We start from the raw sequence: 20,300 nt of genomic DNA, 5'->3' as shown, positions 1-20,300 counted from the left end.
ATTCTCCATCAGAGTCCCTTAATCTTTTCTGAGCACTGACTGCCCCCGAGAGTCCAGTAGAAGGCATGAATCTTCTCCCTATGGAAAAGCACTCATGTATATTCAAACCAAATTGGTCGGTTTCCGTTCTGCTTCTTAGTAAAAAAAAATTTACAAGACTTCCTGTTTTGGTTTCTGGGGCCGCATGTAAGTGTGGTGGGTGGAGAGAAAAGTTCAGTGGGTATTTTCCTCTAACCCTATTTGGTAAGTTCCCTTTTTAGCCCTGGTCCCTTTCTCCCCAGGCTCTCAACTGTCTGCCGCATTCCTGGAAAGTTCTGGAAGGAAGCATGTGCTCCAGAGGTTGGGATTGGTGTCTGGCTCTGGAACTGCTACTGCTGCATCTGTCGGTCCTCGCTACCAGCATTCAAGGTACTTTCCACCAACCGTCTGCCTGTGATTGTGCTCTGAAGTCATGGTCAGCTGGGAAAGAGGAGGGAGATGGGATGTGGTGCAACCCTGGAAGTGGAATCTGGGGTCCGGAAAGCAGGTATGTCCATTCCGGTAGCAGGGCCATGGCATGGCCGGGAGCCTTCCTGAGCACTGAAGAATTGAGCTTCATCTCCTTTCCCAAGGGGATGTGACCAAAACAGGACACTGGGGAGAATGAGAAATAGGCCCCTCGTATTTTGTCTCATGGCTGGTGGTCCATGAAATTATGGGAAAGTGTTTGTTTTTGCATTTTGAATAAGAAGAAGTTGCTACATTTTGTGTTCAGACATGCTGTACTCCCTTAGGCGTTCTTCGAGACCACTGTATATGTGAGGCATTGTGTTCTGAGCCAAGATAAATGATACCGTCATTGACCCAAATGAAAGATAGATCAAAACTGTAGGAAGAAAAGCTTGGAAAGGATTGTCATCTGGGGTCTCTGAATGAGGGTGTTAGAAGAGACTGGAAGTATATCGCGATCAAAGGAATCTTAACACGTCGGATTGCTAAGAGTTAAGGTCCGTTCCTCTGAGAGCTAACTTTCCTTTTCCCATTAGAGCTGCCTCACCCTCTTTCTTCATCCAGTTCCTGTCTTCTTTTGCCAGCTGAAAAGCAGCAGTGAAACTTTTGACTTTCTTGCTATTCCCTTAAGTAAATACTCAGGTCTTTTTACTTTAAAGGGCATTAATGCTCACCACTGTGAGTAAAACAGTAAAAATGAACAAACGTGGGATAGTTACACCATGGCATAAAATGATGATAGAGTGCAACTATTAGGGAGATTAGATAGAATGTGTGGAGGATGGGCTCTCACATACTCTGCCTATCAGGTTGGCAGTCCTTTGGTTCAATTCTGTGTGAGTCCACAGCTGTATGGGTTCTGTGGGGCCGACTCAATGCATAGGACACTAGTATGGCCTTGGGAGTGGGGGGCTGACATGAAGTATTCATCTAACTATTGGCAAAAACAGGGTTGCCAATGAGAACTGGAATATTTCAGGACTTTCTCTGGGCATACTGAAAATGTCCCGACAGTTGGTCATCCCTAGGCTTCATCTTGGTCATTGATTCTTTGATTGATGCAGACCCCACCTGATTATGTTATCCTTTGAATGGATAATATTGGTTTTGTGAGGTTAGGTTATCTATTTCTATAACCTAGGTTAGTAAAATACAAATTAAGCATTTACTGTCTGTCAGACATTGTGTTAGGCATTTTGCATACTTTTTCATTTAGCTTTCATGGAAAACGGTGAGGTGGCTATTATTATCTACATTTTTCAGATGAGAATATTATCTTTCAGAGAGATTAAGAAATTCATCTAAGGGCACACAGGTCTAACTTCCAAACCATTTTATTACAAGTATGCTTTTTCTAGCAGGGAATCTTGATGAAGGTCAATGTGTCTAAATCTCTTAACTTTACTGTTTGCCTTAAAAGAGGTGTTTTCTCTTGCCTCTGGGCTTATGTCCATGCCTTCTTTCCACCTAGATTTTCCTCCCTCCCCTCTCTTCCTGCCTGTCTTTTCAGCTTCCGTTTTCATGTGACTTCTTCCTGGACTGTCTGCCTGTGACTGTGTTCTGAAGACATGGTCACATGGGAGCCTCAGGCTCCAGATTATGGTTTGTGATCATCTGTTTCCTAAACTTTCTGAGGACAGAAACATGTGCAGTGTTGTGCTGCTGAACTTAGCACAGTGTCTGGGGCATGGCATGTGCTCAATACATAACTGTTAAACAAATGAATGAACAACTTCAAAAAACTTCCTTTTGGACTCTATATCCATATTTTTCTGGAAAGTGAAGTAGTTCTTGCCTCTGCAGTAAGGGATGCTTCTGTGGAAAAGTTTGAGAAGCACTCTTAGCTCTCTTCTTCCTTCTCTCCTCAGACTTGGGTTTCTCAGCTCTTTGGTTTCAAGGCAATGATTCAGGGCACACTCCACAACCAGGCAATTCCCTATCTGCCTACAACACTTAGCAGGATAGAGGAGAAATAGTATTGTACTAGAAATGCTATTTCCTCAGTTCTATAATGGATGTAATCATCTGTTCCTTATTTCTTCAAGGGGTTGCTATTAAGATCAAATAAAACAAAAAATTTGCAATTGCTTTGAAATCATGACACACACACAAGCTGATACAGATGAAAGCCTGGGAAGAGCATACGTAAATTCCTAAGCCCAAAGCAGTTGCCCGAGGCCAAGACCTGAATTTCTGTCTCTTAAACATCTTCTCTAGACTCTCCAGACAAACGTCTAAAACTTGGCTCATCATCCCTATTCCCGATATGTGTTGCTGTTTAACAAGCTGCCACAATACCGTGGCTTAAAGTAATAGCAATGATTTACTTTGCCCACAGATCTGGGGGAAAACTGTACATTATATCTTACTCAGGGCTTTTCATGTGCTTGCAATCAGATCATGGTGTGGCCTAGAGTCATGCAGGGCTCTTCACTCACAGGGCCACTGCCTGAACTGAGGGACACTCAAAGAGCTGGGTGTCTGGCACCACCCAGCACAAGTCTCCCAGAGTTAGTGTCCCAAGAGAAACAGGCAAACAGTGCATAGTTTTTCTAAGCTAGCTTTGCAGGTCACACTTCTGCTGTATTCCATTCATTGAGGCCATCACCAAGCCTACTCAAGTTCAAGGAAAAGGGGCACAAAGTCTATCGTCTGATGAGAGGACTGTCAAAAAATTTACAGACTTAAAAAAAAACCAAAAAACTACTATAATCCTTTTCCCCAAACCTGCTGCTCTACTGTTTCCCACCTCCATAAATGGCATCTCCACTTGCCCAGTTGCTCAGGCCAGATTTCTAGGAGTCATCCTTGATTCTTTCCTTTCCTTTGCTTCTCATGCCCAGTGAGTAAGTCCAGTCAATTCTATTTTCAAAAATATCTCTCAAATATGTCCAATTCCATGTACCCCTATGCTACCTATCAAGCCACCGTTTTCTGTTATCACCAATTTCCACAATGATCTGCTATCCTACCTGCTCTGTCTACGGCATTCTCTCTAGCTAAGCTGTTCTCTACCCTGCTGTGAGTATACATTGTCCAAAATGGTTCTCTGTAATTTACTTCACTCTTCTGCTTAAAACTCTTCAGTAGCCACTGTGGGAGATGAGAAAGCAGAAGTTGTGAGTGTAAAGTTTACATTTTGTAATAATCTCACTTCCTGCCCTCCTTAGTCTATGTTCTAACCAGTGAGCTACTTTGTATTCCATAAAAAAGTCTCGTTTTGGTGTCTCTGGGCATTTAATTCTTTTCCCCTCTTGTTGGAATATTCACTACCCCCAGTCCTCGCCTTTCCCTGGCTTAATCCCACTCAGACTAATTCCTCTTACAGAAGCCATTCTCAACCCCCAAATTCAAGTGATGTGCTCCATTTTATATGCCCTCTAAGCATTCCATATTTTCCTTTTCCTAACACTTATCGTCAATAGTGAAAGCATCTGATTAATTGTGTTGATTCACTGGACTGGAAGCTCAAGGGAAGGAGCTGCATCCATGTTTTGTATGCATACAGAGACTAGCAGATAGTAAGTGCTTACTGTGTAGTTATTAGATGAGTGAATACATGAGGAAGTTCATGTACACATGTATGCGTGGAGAGACGGGTGAATGGAGGGAGGAAAGGAGCAAAGGAAAGAGGGAAGGAGTAAATTTTTTTTTTTTTTTTTTTTTTTTTTTGAGACAGAGTTTCGCTCTTGTTACCCAGGCTGGAGTGCAATGGCGCAATCTCGGCTCACTGCAACCTCCTCCTCCTGGGTTCAGGCAATTCTCCTGCCTCAGCCTCCTGAGTAGCTGGGATTACAGGCACTCGCCACCATGCCCAGCTAATTTTTTGTATTTTTAGTAGAGACGGGGTTTCACCATGTTGACCAGGATGGTTTCGAGTTCTTGACCTCGTGATCCACCCGCCTCGGCCTCCCAAAGTGCTGGGATTACAGGCATGAGCCACCGCGCCTGACTGGGAGGGAGTAAATTTTAAGTCATTGTTTCAGTCAAGCTGGGGTCTCAGAGTAGCTCTTACTGGCCCTAATAAATTCTTTCTCCCATTTCCCACAGTGACTATTTCAAACCTTCACCCTTATCCTCAAGGCCCCTTACCTCAGTCCTCTGCCCTCTCAGCAAAGCACATGCCTCCTTCTTTGCAGAAGAAATGGAAACAAGAGAGCATTAGGCAGGAGGCCCTTCAACTTCCTACCCACTATCTTCAAAGTAGTAACTTCTGTCCATCGCCTCCTCCACCTGTCCTCCTCTTCTTTTCCCTCCAGGGAGGAAGTATCTCTCCTCCCACTCATCAGTGCTGCTCTGAGCCCCACTAGCCCAGACTCAGCTATCACCTCCCTTCTCTTCATGTCTTCCCTCCACTGGATCCTTTCATTGGCTTACCATAGCTTAGTTCTTTTCCCTTTTTAAATACCACTAAGAACAAAACAAAATACTCTCTACCTTTTCATGACCCTTTACATAATGCCCTGCCATTTTTTTCCCATTCAAATGGGAATGTCTTAAGAGTCTATTTTTATTGTTTCTCTTTCCTCACCTTTAAATGCATTGCAATGTTGCCTCCTGAACTCATTATACTTCCCATCTCAGAAAATAGTAGACCACTCAGCTTCTCACCAAGACACAAACCTGGGGTCTTGGTAGCTATTGAAAAATTACTTTCTAAAAAGGTTTTTATAGGCTTGCTAAATATTTAATCTTATGAGAGAGCTCCAGGTAACTCTTATCTCCACATCTTTAAAACTCATCTTCTTTTCTTCCGGTCTCCCATTTTTACTAAATTCAGATCATGGTAAGACCGATTTGCTTTGTTATACTTGACCTAATTATTTGTATTAAAGTGCATCAAGAATAATTATTTTTTACATAGGCTTTAAAAAAATTGGCTTTGATGGAACTCTTTTCCACAAGGAATCTCAGATAAGACTTTTTTTTAAAGCCAAGCTCAGCCATAGGTTTGTACCCTCAAATATCTATGAGTTGAGTAAATTCCTGTCCTCCTGAGGTCTCAAGATAACTTGGGGCTCCTGGGCCTGTTAGAAAATGACATTCTTTACTTACCACAAGTCAGAAACCCTGCACAGGGACTGTGTAGGCAAGGTATAAGGTAGTTTTCACAAGGGGATTTTATTAGCTATATAAGTGAAGTTTGATTCCTTAAAGGAAAGCACACCATTCTAGTCAAAACCTTGGTAAAACAACCAGTTTTTCCAATTGCATCCTATTGCAAAAGGAAACAGAGTCTTATTGGACTTGTGCAAATAACTGTATTGCCCTAAGTTAAGAATACTCAGAAATAGTTTCCAAATTCTGGAGAAATCAGGTAGACCCTAACAGTGTTATTTCATCCCAACCATCCAGACATATCACCAACTAATTCCTGTTAGAATTAAATCAAAACAGTGGTTTTTTAAAAGGTTGCTTTACCTACTTCCTAAAAGATGGAATTGTTAAGAAGGCAAATCAAGATTTTAGCAGCAGTTAATCACTTCTTTATTTCTCAGTAAGAAGTCACAGTCAACCATCAGGACAGCTTTTTGAAATTGGTACACATAGATAGTTAAGGAGGGAGAAAGGAAAGATACAATACTGTATGCGTACCTGTCATCAGCACTCATAATATACTGAAATGGGCTGGGCATGGTGGCTCACTCCTGTAATCCCAGCACTTTGGGAGGTTGAGGTGGGTGGATCACCTGAGGTCAAGAGTTCGAGACCAGCTTGACTAACATGGTGAAACCTCATCTCTACTAAATACAAAAAATTAGCCAGGCATGGTGGTGCATGCCTGTAATCCCAGATACTTGGGAGGCTGAAGCAGGATAATTGCTTGAAACTGGGAGGCGGAAGTTGCAGTGAGCTGAGATTATACCACCACACTCCAGCCTGGGTGAAACTCTATCTCTCTCTATATATAGATAGATAGATAGATATTTTTTTCTTTTAAAATGATCTGTCTGGTGTTACTACCTGCCTCTGTCATCAGACAGTGGATTGTGCTGTCTTCCTGAGCACATGTCTGAGACATTCTGGGGAGTCCACCAAGGATGACCTAGCTCAGTACTCCTCAACCAGGGTGAGCATGGGAGAATTTTGTCGCTCAAGGGACAATTGACAATATCTGGATACATTTTTGGCTGTAACAACTGGACAAGTGCTACTGGCACCTAGTGCGCAGATACCAGGGATGCTGGCAAACATCTTACAATGCACAGAACAGCCCCCTACATAAAAGAATTATGTGACCCAAAATGTCAATAATGTCAAGACTGAAAAACGTTGGTCTAGACTGCCTACTATGATCGCTTCTATTAATTCATGTGGAAACAAGTAACAGAAGGAATATGTCTAGCGATTTAAAAATCCTGGAAAGAATGTCCTCATAGGCTGTATGTTCCAAGAGGCCAGAGACTCTATCTGCCTTGCTGACAGCAGAGTCTAGCACAGTGCCAGGTGTGTTGTGGTTGTGCGATGACTGTTGTTGGCTTGGCCTGATTCTGTCAGAGGGATTATAGGACATGGGCTGGATCAACCAGAAGCACTGTAGAAATGAATGCCTAGGTGTTTCTGCATAGAAACCAGGACAGGGTAAGTGCTCAATAAATGTTTGTTGAATAGCTAGATGAGTGGTTAGAAGTCTGAATGAACAGGAACTTGAAAGCTCCGGGGACACAGACATTTTTATCTTTTAGTGGTTGAGAATGCTTTTGGAAATGATGGCTATCTGGAAACTGAACAGCTAGTATAGAGCATGTTGAAGAGTACAGCTGAGTTTGTGTGTGGCAGCGAATAACACCAGAGTGATATAGGACATATTTCCTCTTCTTCTACGTTTAGTTTTGTTTTCTACTGCCTTTTTCAGACTTTGTATACATATTCGAAGTTCCACCTCCACAAAAAAGAGCCAGCAGAACCCCCTTTACCTTGTACCTGGTCCTTATCATCTTTTCTTTCTCCTTATCTTAACCAAACTAGATTTTTAAAAATAACCTGAGGCTCATACAATTTGGAGTATTCTCATGAAAAAGAAAAAGAAAAGAACAAAACTGTAAATACAAATAGGAACAAAAATAAAGTCAATTAGAATAAAAAAGAAATCCCAAGGAATTAGTACAAGTTTAAAAAATACAAATACTACTTAGACCATGACAGCAGAAAAAATAGCACCATATTTTTAGTTAATGAAATGCCTCACGCTTCTGTAATACTTTGCCACTGAATAGCTCTGGCTGTTGTTCACTTCCGACCTGCTTTCTCCTCTACTTCCCACCTGCAGCCTGATTGCAACATGTCCACGGCCATTGCAATTGAGTCAGTGCAGAGGGCAGCAGGAATATTCCTGGATGCTATTTCTTCAATGAAGTGAAGGAACTTCACACACAGGATTTTGCAACCCTCATACATATGAAGATATGCCCACTATCTTCAAACTGGTAACTTCTCTCCATCACCTCTTCCACCTGTCCTCCTCCTCTTTTCCCTCCAGGGGGTGAAGTATCTCTCCTCCCACTCATCAGTGCTGCTCTGAGCCCCACTAGCCCAGGCTCAGCAATCACCTCCCTTCTCTTCATGTCTTCCCTCCACTGCTTCCTTTCCTTGGCCTACCATAGCTTAGGTCTTTTCCCTCCTTAAATACCACTAAGAACAAAAACAAAATACTCTCTACCTTTTCAGGATCCTTTGCATAATGCCCTGCCATTTTGTTCCCCATTCAAGTGGGAATGTCTTAAGAGAAGAGTCTATTTTTATTGCTTCTCCTTCCTCACCGTCAGATTGCATTGCAATGGAAAAGAACGTCACACACAAGATTTTGCAACCCTCAGGAACTTCACACACACGATTTTGCAACCCTTGTACATATATCCCACTAACCCCAACTAACCCCATTTCTACTTGCCCTTAGCCAGACCTCAAAATGCCCATAATTGAGATGCCACCCAGCAAAAACAGAAACGTGATGAAGGGGATTTTAGCATAGATGGAGGCAATGGTCTAATTATTTGTGTTTAAAGATATGTTTTGCAAAACGGATCACATGAATACACTGCTAGGGCTCCTCCAGGGCCAACCAAGAAGCCCCGAAGCTTCAGCTTCATCCCTTTCACAGGAAATCTGCCTCTGATCCAAACTTTGTGAAATGATAGTTTATACAGTCTCCTCTTTCTTACTTTCTAATAACCTGCCTCTAAACACATCGTAAATGCGCACACAAGACATGAGCCATTTTTACAGGGTAACATTTTTTTTTTTTAAGGGACGAAACATCATGAATCAAGCTAAAATGTGTTCATCCACTCTCTCCCATCCACTCCTCTCTCACTGTGTCTCTCAACACCCACTCCCCGGCTCGCCCCACACTGCCTCCTTGCCACTGCTTGCTCTTGTTCACACGTGGCAGGCACACCCCTGCCCCAGGGCCTTTGCTCTGGCTCTTTCCTCTCTCTGTGGGTCCCTCTTACCCAAGATATCTGCACGGCCACCTGTCTCCTCCAAGGCTTTGCTCAGATGTGACCTACTCATCACCTTATAAGTGAAGGTCACCCTTCTACGCCCACCAGCACTGGTGACTCCCCTTACCCCATTTTAGGTTTTCTCCTTTGTCATGGCAATTATCACCTCCTTACATGCTAGATAGTGTGTTCGGTTAGTGTGTTTATTGCGACTGTCTTTTCACCCCACTCTAGTGTAAGCTCTGCTGAGGTGGGGATCTTTGCTGCTTAGTTCATTGATGTATCTCGAGCGTCTCAAATAGTGCCTGACAGATAGTTCTCAACAAATATTAGCTTGTAATCATCCTTTGGCTTACCTTAGTGGTCATCTCCTCCAAAGAGATTTTTCTTAGTATTTTCTCCGTTTTCTATCCCTACCCTCTGGATGGGAATATATTCCCATAGCACGCTGTGTTTATTGTCGGGACTCAGAAAACAGTGCCCCAAAATCATGGCCTCAGAAGCAGCCTCAGAAGTGGAAGTTTTTCTCTGACCTTCTCCTGCCCTTCTGTCTCTCAGTCCTGTCCTCCCCTAGCGTAGCCATAGACACTGTAATCCCTCTTTCCCAAGGCAGGCCATAGAAACCCAAACCCCTTTTCCCCAAAGCCAGCCATAGAACTTAAATATACCACCTAACTTTCCTTGAGCCTTTTTATGTTAAAAAAAAAATAGCCACAAAGAAATTATCTGACCTATCTTGTGTGATTGTGAATCGTAAGACCCCCATTCCAGAGACAGCCTGCCCCACACGCAGGAGGAAGGAAGGAAGGAATGCGGCACAGAAAGGCCAAGCAGAGTCTAGACAGGCAGGCCTTGCTGGGTTTCCCCCCATCAGTCTATTAGCATTCGATCATATCCTTTTTGTCCAATCAGATTTCCCCATGACTGTCCGTACTTTGTTGAACCTAAGCATAAAAATGGACAATTTGCCCCGTATCTTTGGCTCCTCCTTCCGAAGGCTCTGCGTACACCTTAAGTTCATCTGGATGCCTTTTCTCCTTAATCTGCCTCTTGTCAGTGATTTTTGGCAAATCTTCAGAAGGTGAAGGGGAAGCTTTCCTCGGCTCCTACATTAACTATATTACAGTCACCAAGATATTAGGATTATTTGTGTCTGTCCTCCCACATTGGTGTATTAAATCTTTGAAAATAGAGTCATGTACTTTTTATGTCTATGCCTCTAGGAACTAACAAAATGCTTATTGCACTATATTGAACAGACAGGAAACACAAGACCAGAGAGGCGATATGACTTGACATCAGTTTATTTGAAAGTCTACTGGTATGAGAGTAAGGGACAGAGCCAGGCCAGGCCCGACCTCAGTTGGCCTTACTCAATTCTTTTATTTTCTGGGGGCAGCACTAGATAAATTATAAGCAAGACCCCCTCCCCTCATGTCCACTTTTCAATCTCCAACTTTTCTTGAATTCCTGAGCAGGCGACCTGGACCGCCAATGAAAACTATACTCACCGCTCCTAAGCAGAAATCCCTTCCTTCTCGCCTGTTCCATCAGCCCAGGCTACACCGTGGGCCTGTCAGCAACACTGCCTTCTCTAGGGCAGGTCTCACTCTGGCTCTCATTGGCAGGTGATTCGGTAGATGTTATAAACGCAATCTCCGGCGGCAATGTGACTCTGAACATCTCCGAGAGCCTACCTGAGAACGTCAGAGAAATAACTTGGTTTTGCACTTACGACCAGAAGATTGCAGACTGGGATGTCAAAAGACTTAAGTACTTTGATAATAAATTTAAAGGCAGGGTCAGACTCGATTCTCAAAGTGGCGCACTGTACATCTCTAAGGTCCAGAAAGAGGATGCCAACATCTACATCATGAGGGTGTTGAAGGAGACCATGTTTGAGCAAGAATGGAAGATCAGGCTGCAGGTGTTCGGTGAGTCAGGGGAGCCAAAGAGCAAATCCCCACTCCAGAGGCCCCAGATGGACCACTGTGGGACTTCCTGGGAGGCATGGACCACTCGGGGAGGAGGGGAGAAAAACCTCAGGACAGGTTTGGTTCATTTTTCCTGGATCCAGTTCTATTTGAGAGTGAGCCTAGGTCAGCAGATCCCCAAATTAACAATGTTAGGACATTTAACACCTCTTCTGAAGTTAGTGAGTCTAATATTTGAAGAGCAGGAAAACTAGAGATTTTTTTCTCTCTATTTCTTCATTCTGTCCTGTGATCAACCTAAATTGGCTCAGCTCATCTTAATTATATCTCTAAACTCAGGCTTCATTGGACTTAAAAAAAAAAAAGAGAATGTATTAATATAAAGAATGGGGCAGAAGTTACTAGGAGAATTTTTCACCTTTCATAATGAGTAGGACAAAAAACTTCCACTCACAGCTCCAGTCTAACCAGTATATATGGAATAAGGACTAGGGCATTACGCTTGGAGTCAGACAGACTTGGGTTCAAAACTCTGGTCAGTTGCTCACTGGCTGTGCAACCTTGGAAAAAGATCTTCACAAGTCTGTGCCCATATTAGGTAAGATTCTTTTGATAGCAAGTAACAGAAACTAATTCAATGTACCTTTATCAAAAAAAGGAGAATTTAGTTTAAGGAACTGGGCCTATTTAAAGCAATTCTGGAGTTTAAAAGAGCCAGGAAGAGCTGAAGGGGAGGAAGATTGAAAACCAGGGTCAGGTTGGAGCCCCTAGCCTCAGAAATCTCTGGAATGTGCCTATAGATTTGGATTCCTGCCATTTTACACTCGTTAGCTGTCAAAGCCTAGACTTTTGCTCCACTGAGTTTCAGTTCTCAGGGCAATTTAAAGAGAGAGAAACTGACAGTCCCAGCTCAGTTCAGGTGTGTGTACCTGATCTAAACACTTATGGTGAAAGGGTCAGCGTATATGGTAGCAACATGGATCTCGGGAGGTCTCCAGGGGTTGGGGTATGCGATTCTTGTGGAAGGGCAGGTGGCTAAATATCCAAGAGTGGAGTTCTTGGGAGTCTTGGGTTCTTCACCATGTTATGAGGCTAGTTCTACCTACCTTTTAGGATGTTATAAGAATCAAAGCAGGTAAGAAAAATGAAAACATTTTTAAACATGTTAAAAGATGCAAACGAAGAGTGTTGTATATATTCAGGTTCCACCAGCCAGATAGTCCCTGATCTCAGCAGTCAGATTCCCCTTCTCACTCTTCTTCTGCATCATATAGCCTGAAAATGCAGAAAGTACTGGGAACAGAAAAGATTCAAGGTCTCTTACAGTGGTGTTAATAAGCTCTCCAAGATAATTTTTTTAAAAAAAGCCCTAATGTGTATCATTTACCAACTTGTAATTTCTGTGGTTTAAATATTACTACCACAGTTGATTTCGATAAACTAATGGTTTCACAAAAAACTTGCAAAATTTCTGAATACTTAAAAACCCACAAACTGGCTTGAGCTTCCTGCCTGAGGGAAAGCATATTCTGTCTGAGGGTAAGATTTCCAGGATGTGATCAGCAGAAAAATAGTCCTCTGGTTCCGCCCAAGCATTTGACAGCTCAAAGTGAGCATCTTGGAGTTGGACAACCCAAGCTGGTCAATTAATTTCATCAGCAGAGTGTCCAGTGCTGTGCTGATCACCATGGGATACACAGAAGGAGTGTAAGATAGGAGGCTAGAATACAGGAAATGGTGAAAAGCAGGATAACAATTGCTCAATTAAAGCATGCAGGGGAAGTCCAGTTCACTTTTAACTCCTCTGTAGTCTGAACAATCTCTTAGCAATCTGAGATCGGCTTCACAGAGGAAATAAAACTAGAGTTCCAGGGTCCAGACTGGTAGAGCTTCTGGAGCCCCACATGCAGTCGAGAGGCAAGCTCTTGTCTGGTCAATTCTCTGCCATCTTTTAACCTTATGGAGTTTGAGCTGCATTGATTCTGCAGATATTTTGCAGAATGAAAAGATCTCAGAGGATTGCAGGTAAACCAGCCTTAGCCAAGGAAGGACCAGATACTGGGACTATCTCCCACTCTCTCTGGCAGCAGGACAACAATAATAATGGTAAAGTGACCTCTAGAATGTCTGCTGCAATACTTACACTCTGCAAAAAGCAATTCTCCATGACAGGTGACATTTTATCTTACTAACATTGTGCCAGGCTGGTCTCTAACTCCTGGCTGCATGCAATCCTTCTGCCTGAGCCTCCCAAAGTGCTGGGATTATAAGTGTGAGCCACTGCACCCGGCCATGGCCATGTTTTATCCCTTTTTTTTTTTTTTTTTTTGAGACGGAGTCTTGCTCTGTCGCCAGGCTGGAGTGCAGTGGCGCAGTCTCAGCTCAATGCAACCTCCACCTCCTGGGTTCAAGCGATTCTTCCACCTCAGCCTCCTGAGTAGCTGGGACCACAGGCGCATGCCACCACGCCCAGCTAATTTTTGTGTTTTTAGTAGAGACGAGGTTTCACCATGTTGGCCAGGATGGTCTTGATCTCTTGACCTCGTGATCCGCCCACCTCGGCCTCCCAGAGTGCTGGGATTACAGGCGTGAGCCACCACGCCTGGCCCTGTTTTATTCTTTCTATCTCATAACTACTTCATTCATTAATCCTTTCATGAGATACTTATAGAATACCTGCCATGTGGCAGGGATTGTGCTAGACACGGAGATCCCAAAGTCAGCAGATCAACCCGTTTATCACCACTGATGAGGCTGGAAGTTACATGAAGTTCTTCTCTGTAGCTCTGCCAGAGTCCAGAAGGCTGGCACCTGCACTGGATGGTTGTGCAAAGGGCTTTGCCATGTGCAGGCCGGTACCGCTTACCTAGGACTCTTGATGAATGTGAGCCCGAGAATTCGTGAGAGGCAGACCAGCCAAGGTGCCCACTGTGAAGCATTGCGAGAGAAGGGGCCCTGAGCATCTCAGACAATTGGTACACTACGTCTGACCCCAGCAGGTCTCTGGGCTGTTCTTTCAGGTTCACACGTGATCATAACCCCATTTTGTTCCCAGAGCATGTAATGGACTCTGGCGCCCCCTTCGGGACCCGGCTTAGTTTCACTGCCTAGGAGATGCTCTTGCAGTCTGTGAGGCCTCAGGAGGTCAAGGCTGCTCTCTGGCTCCCTCTGTAGGACTTCTTCCTCAAGACTCTGCCTCCTGGGGCAATCAGGCCCCTTCCCTGGATCCTTCCACTCTTTGTTGGCTAAACCCTCACAGCATGAATGCCTCCTTGTCTCATTTTATAACCTCCTCACTTTCAGACCCTGTACCCAAGCCTGACATCAAAATTGAGAAGACAGCAAAAGTGGAGGACGACTGTTATCTGAAACTGTCATGTGTGATAGCTGACGAGTCTGTAAACTACACCTGGTATGGGGACAAAGAGCCCTTCCCAAAGGAGTTCCAGAGCGGTGTGCTGGAAACCACCCTTAAGTCACAGGATTACTCCAGGTGTTATACTTGCCAAGTCAGCAATCCCGTGAGCAGCAAGAATGACACGGTCTGCTTCAGTCCACCCTGCACCCTGGGTAAGAAGGATCCCTGGGGAGCTGAGCGGCGCACAGGGTAACTGGTAACGAAGAAGGGCTGGGGGTCCTGCTCAGCCTCCTTGCACGGTGTGGCGGTGTCTGGGAGAGCTGGGAGACGTGGGTTCTGCCGCCAGCTCTACCATCACCTCAGTAGGCTCACCTCACCTTTGTGGGGCTCAATGTCTTCACCTGCGAAGGGCGTTTGGCAGAGACCCCTGATGCTTTTCTTCCCCCTCCTGCTCTAACAAAGCATAGTCCTAACATCTGAGGCCAGGGTCATCCTAGAGCAGTCTGAAACATCAGGGTGAGCAGGGAGAAGGAAGGGCAAGTGGGACAGCAGCTGTCTAGAAGGGCTTCATTAGACAGACGAAGCCAGCCAAGGAAAGAGGGATGGAGGAGATGGGGATGAGAGAGACCGTCGAGCGGGCATGAGAGCCTGAGCCTCAGATGAAGCTTCTCCTCCCCAGGCTGATGTACCTAGGTGAAGTTAGGAAGCCACATTCCCGTCTTCTGGGAGGATCCACTCACTGGAGTGTCACACCTGGCTCTAGATCAGGCCTACACTGGTGCTAGCGTGGGACAGCTAAGGCCATGGGTTTTAGAGTCAGTCACGCTTGGGGTCACTCCTAGGACTGTCACTTACTAGCTAAACAAGTTACTTAGTTTCCCCAAGTCATGCTCTTCCTAATTAAAGGGCAAAATAACAGTTCTTTTTTTTGAGACGTAGTTTCACTCTTGTTACCCAGGCTGGAGTGCAATGGCGCGATCTCGGCTCACTGCAACCTCTGCCTCCTGGGTTCAAGCAATTCTCCTGCCTCAGCCTCCCGAGTAGCTGGGACTACAAGCATGCGCCACCATGTCCAGCTAATTTTTATATTTTTAGTAGAGACGGAGTTTCACCATGTTGATCAGGATGGTCTCTATCTCTTGACCTCATGATCCACCCACATCAGCCTCCCAAAGTGCTGGGATTCTAGGTGTGAGCCACTGCGCCCAGCCAAAATAACAGTTCTTATCTGGTGCTAAGGATTCAATGAGACAAGACACATAAGCTGCCTGTCACAGTGCCTGACAGGTCCTTAGTAAGCGGGAGCTAAATGAAACACAGTCTCCTGGAGTTTTGGGGACCCCTTAATAAACCTGGATCAATAACTCCAGCACTCTGGGCCCCCTACCTCCACAATCCTGAAGTCAGATCCCTGAGCCCTGGTGTACATATTCTTCTAGAATAACTCAGACCTCAGGTGCTCACATTCACCTGTGACCCTGTTGTCAGGGATCCTGGCCTCTGAGAATGTTGATGCTTTGTGGTCTTCCTGGGCTTGGTCTACCCTCCTCACCTGCACTGATTCCTTTACCTCTACTCCCACATGTGGACTACGGAGGCTGCATGCTCTTCCTTATTCTTCCTGACTAATTGGCCCTGTCTCTACCAGCCTCTCCTGACATGGCCTACTCTTCTGCCACCACAGACCCACTCTGACAGTTTGGTGTCTGACCATGATACCACAATTTGGCTGGTGGTTTCAACACCACCCTCATACAATATCACATCTTGAGATCCAGAAAAAGGAAGAAGCATATTCCCTGTCCTCCATAAAATGGGTGTGAATGTTCATCTGAAGAGAGGATAAAAGCAGTAACACATCCATTTTTTTTTTGGAAGGGTAAACCCATCTGTCACTTTTTAGTCACCCAAATTATCCTAGAAAGCACCTTCAACCTCCCTTCCCTATTGTATCACTTATTCCTTTTTTGTTTTGATTTTCTCCAGCTCGACCCTGCCCCACCCCAGCATCTAAGCTTTCCTTCCATCCTCTTTCTTTTTCTTTCCTTTTCTGTCTTCCTTTCCCTTCCCTTCTTCTTTCTGGTTGGTGCAGATACTTAGTGGGGTGGAGAAATAAGAAAAGGAAATGGTCCTTTTCTCTCTAACGTCAGCTGTGCATTGTATTATGCGGTCATCTGTCTACACCCGAAGACCTGCCCTATCTCGTTGATGTGCAGAGTACGGGAGTGATGCTTTCCCAGGCCACAGATATGTCAAGGTAACCTTCGAGCACAGGACCCAGCTAAGCCAGTGCTATTTAAGAAATTTCTGCACTTTTTATACTTTATGTTTGGGGAGATTGAGGAAGAAGATGTCCCAGGCAAATAAGATTGGATTCAGGGAAGAAATTCATTGCCTTGCTCTGTGAGCTCCCACACCAGTGTCCAGTACCCCTGACCCTTCTCAGCACATTAGTTAAGATGCCTAAGTATGGGGTTTTCTTGTTCTTTCAGTCCGGTCCTTTGCAGTAGAATGGATTGCAAGTTGGCTAGTGATCATGGTGCCCATCATTCTTGGTCTGTTATTTACCTGAGATGAGCTCTTTTACCTCAAGTGAAACTTCGAGGCCAGAGGACCTTGCCTGTCAGTAACCATGCTCCTCACTGGGACCGAAGCTGTACAGGATGAGCCGAAGTGTGCTGCTGAATTATCATTGAGAATTTTCAGGTTAACGTTTAAAAACTGACTATTACTTAGTTTTATATCTCCTTTTAGTTTTCTAGTACACATATAGAGATACACATGCATTTTTCCCATCAAAAATTGTAACAACACTATGTGAATATTTTGTTTTTTAAAAATAAACACTGGATATGATTGTCAACTAACTGGATTCCTGAAGTTGTCCTAAATCTGTCAGACAGTGCCTGCTCCATCAGCCGGGAGAAACTGGAATCTGAGGACACGGGGAAGAGCCTGGGGCCACAGGTTCCTGTGTGTCAGCTCAGCCAAGAAGCCAATTTGTGCTACCTCTGATCCTTATTCCAAAATCCATGCCGAGCCTCCCGGGGTTCCAGCTCCCCTGTCACGCCTTCGCCTCCTTTCCAGTGGCTTGCATTGCTCTGGCCTCTCTGAGGACCACTCTCCTTAAGTCTCCTGCAAACATAGGTTCAGGCTTGCGTCCTCAGAAGGATGGATGCAGCTGTATCTCATAAGAAGCTTTGGATGACATGCAAATTCGTGAAGCGTTCCATATTTTTTTAAATTTTTTAAATAAAATTAAAAGAAGCCTTCCTGCCCCACACGCCTTGTGTGCGGAGCTGAGTTCTCTCTCCTCTTTTCCTTTGTCGCTGTGTAGGCAACTCCTCAACTCCTAGTTGCGTCATGGGATCCAATAAAACCATCAGACTGACAGAGCGGTCTCACCAGAGTCATCTACTCTGTGCAGATAGGAGCCCCCAGGTTCATCACTGACATAACACCTGGGGTTTCTGCTTAATGTCCCCGCCCCTAAGTCTCCTCATGTGCCTGGAGCTGAGAGGGTCGCCACAGCATGCACTACCCTTCAGAAAACCGCCCACCACAGACTGCTTTCCTTTCAAACCAGACCAGGCTCTTTCACTCCCCTCGTGGCCATCCCCTCCCCACTCCAACTCCTCAGTGACAGTGACAGTGCTGTTTGCCAGATCTTTCATTTGTCCCTGGGTGAGTGAAAAACTCCTTTTCCCAGCTATCTTTGTGTTTAGCTGGAACCGTGTGATGGGATCTGCCCAACAGAAAGTGGGTGCAATGGAACTCACCTCTGAACAGCCTGCACCTCCATCTGAACTCGCCTCTGGGTAGCCTGCATCCCCATCCTAACTCACCTCTGGGCAGCCCGCATCCCCATTGGAACTCACCTCTGGGCAGCTTACATCCCCATCTGAACTCACCTCTGAACAGCCCGCATCTCCATCTGAACTCGCCTCTGGGCAGCCCGCATCCCCATCCGAACTCGCCTCTGGACAGCCTGCATCCCCATCCCAACTCACCCCTGAGCAGCCTTCAACCCCATCCCAACTCACCTCTGGGCAGCCTGCATCCCCATCCCAACTCACCCCTGAGCAGCCTGCATCCCCATCCCAACTCACCCGTGGGCAGACTGCATCCCCATCCCAACTCACCTGTGAGCAGCCTGCATCCCCATCCCAACTCACCCCTGAGCAGCCTTCATCCCCATCCCAACTCACCCGTGAGCAGCCTGCATCCCCATCCCAACTCACCTGTGGGCAGCCTGCATCCCCATCCCAACTTACCTGTGGGCAGCCTGCATCCCCATCCAAACTTACCCCTGGGCAGCCTGCAGTCCCATCCCAACTCACCTCTGGGCAGCCTGCATCCCCATCCCAACTCACTCCTGGGCAGCCTGCATCCCCATCCCAACTCACCCCTGAGCAGCTTGCAGTTCCATCTCAACTCACCTGTGAGCAGCCTGCATCCCCATCCCAACTCACCCCTGGGCAGCCTGCATCCCCATCTCAGCTCACCTGTGAGCAGCCTGCATCCCCATCCCAACTCACCCCTGGGCAGCCTGCATCCCCATCCCAACTCACCCGTGGGCAGCCTGCGTCCTCCAGGTGGACCATTTCCATGTTCTTTCTGTAAGCAAGCAGCACCCTTCCCCTTCCCCTTCCTCTCACTTTTTTCAGTGGAAAAAGAGTTTTTTGGGGAGCTATATGCAAACACACACACACACACACACACACACACATAGAGGAATGGAATAAACAAGCAGTAAGAAGGAAACAAATACCACTTTCTGTCACAAATAAGCACAGTCCTCAGCTGCTAAGGAACCACCACAACCTCTGCTGAAATGGCGCCACTGCACTCAGCCTGTGCTGCAAAGCAAGAGACTCCATCTCAATAATAATAATAATAAGTTAATGAGAAACTGGGCACAATGGCGTACATTGCAGTCCCAGCTACTCCCAGGGCTGAGGTAGGAAGATCACTTGAGGCCAGGGTTTGGAGGCTGTAGTGTGCTGTGATCACACCTGGGAAAAGCCACTGCCGCTCCTGCCTGGGAAACAAAGCAAGACGCTGTATATTAAAAAAAAAAAAAAAAAGGTTAGTGTGTTCCCTTATCAGCATATGCAAGCCCATTTGCCTTTGTGCAAAGAGGATACTCCAGAATTTGCCTCAAGTTCTAGTCATGAGCATCCTCTTGTGAACTGAGGTCTCAGGATAAGTTGCTTCCCCCCGTCCCTCAGGCCGCGCAGGCAAGCTTCTTTGCACTGCCCTCTGCTGGCTCCACCGCAGAAAGTTTAAGTAAAACTTAAAGCCTTGGATTAGGTCAGGGCTTCTCAAACTCCGACTTGCCAGTAAATCACCTGGCGATCTTGTGAATACGCAGACTTTGAATCAGTAGTTCTGGGGTGGGAACCAGCTTGTCTCAACAGCCAGCATGAGGTTACACATGGAAGGTAGACAAGGCCAGGAGCTCCCGTGGACTAAGAGAATGTAACCCTCATATCTGGCTTTGCACAAACCAACAGCTTGGGTTGGGCTCTTGTGTTGGGAGCAGGTAGGGGCACATATAAATAGACCTGGCAGCTCAGATTAATGAGTCCATTCATTTACCGCCTATGTTTACCAAGTGTCTACCTATGCTAGGGGTCTCATGCTGGAAGCTGCTTATTGAGAAGGAACACTGATTGAGCCTGTGTACGTCCCAGCTCTGTGCTGAGCTCGTTACCTGAACGGCTTTCTTTAAGGAACAGGACTGTGGGGTGTTGGGAGTGGAACTGTTTCCGAAAGTCTTCACTGAGGATTTGGACTTCAAATGGTTTCATTGGCCAGGATAATTTTACACGACTGTTGGTATGATCAAAGCAGCCTTAGAAAGCTTCCATCTCTCACTGTCACTTCTTGTCCAGGAATAAAAGGATCAGCCTCCTCCACAGTGCTCTTGGGCTATGTTCAAGTGCATTTGTGAAGGTGGCAGCCCCTGCACCTGGAGAGTGTGCTCTCTCTTCCCCACAATTCTTTCCATTCCTCCTCCCCCATCTCTAACCTCCTTAGAAGACTGCATGATGGGGCAGAGGATGGATTTAG

At 45.6% G+C, this 20,300-nt stretch overlaps 1 protein-coding gene across 1 annotated transcript; it reads left to right on the top strand.

The window, feature by feature from the left end:
- Nucleotides 1-221: 221 nt before the first annotated feature.
- Nucleotides 222-17,097, top strand: CD48 (CD48 molecule). Its single transcript, XM_012449657.3, has 4 exons — nucleotides 222-408; nucleotides 10,562-10,867; nucleotides 14,171-14,437; nucleotides 16,718-17,097. The coding sequence occupies exons 1-4, from the start codon at nucleotides 327-329 to the stop codon at nucleotides 16,795-16,797; spliced, it is 735 nt and encodes a 244-aa protein (XP_012305080.2). The 5' UTR covers nucleotides 222-326; the 3' UTR covers nucleotides 16,798-17,097.
- Nucleotides 17,098-20,300: the final 3,203 nt, after the last annotated feature.

The sequence above is a fragment of the Aotus nancymaae genome, unplaced genomic scaffold (assembly GCF_030222135.1).
Source record: "Aotus nancymaae isolate 86718 unplaced genomic scaffold, 86718_ANA_hifiasm-v0.15.2.pri h1tg000108l, whole genome shotgun sequence".
In the NCBI taxonomy this organism is placed as follows: Eukaryota; Metazoa; Chordata; class Mammalia; order Primates; family Aotidae; genus Aotus; species Aotus nancymaae.
This window is presented reverse-complemented; position numbering and strand designations above follow the sequence as displayed.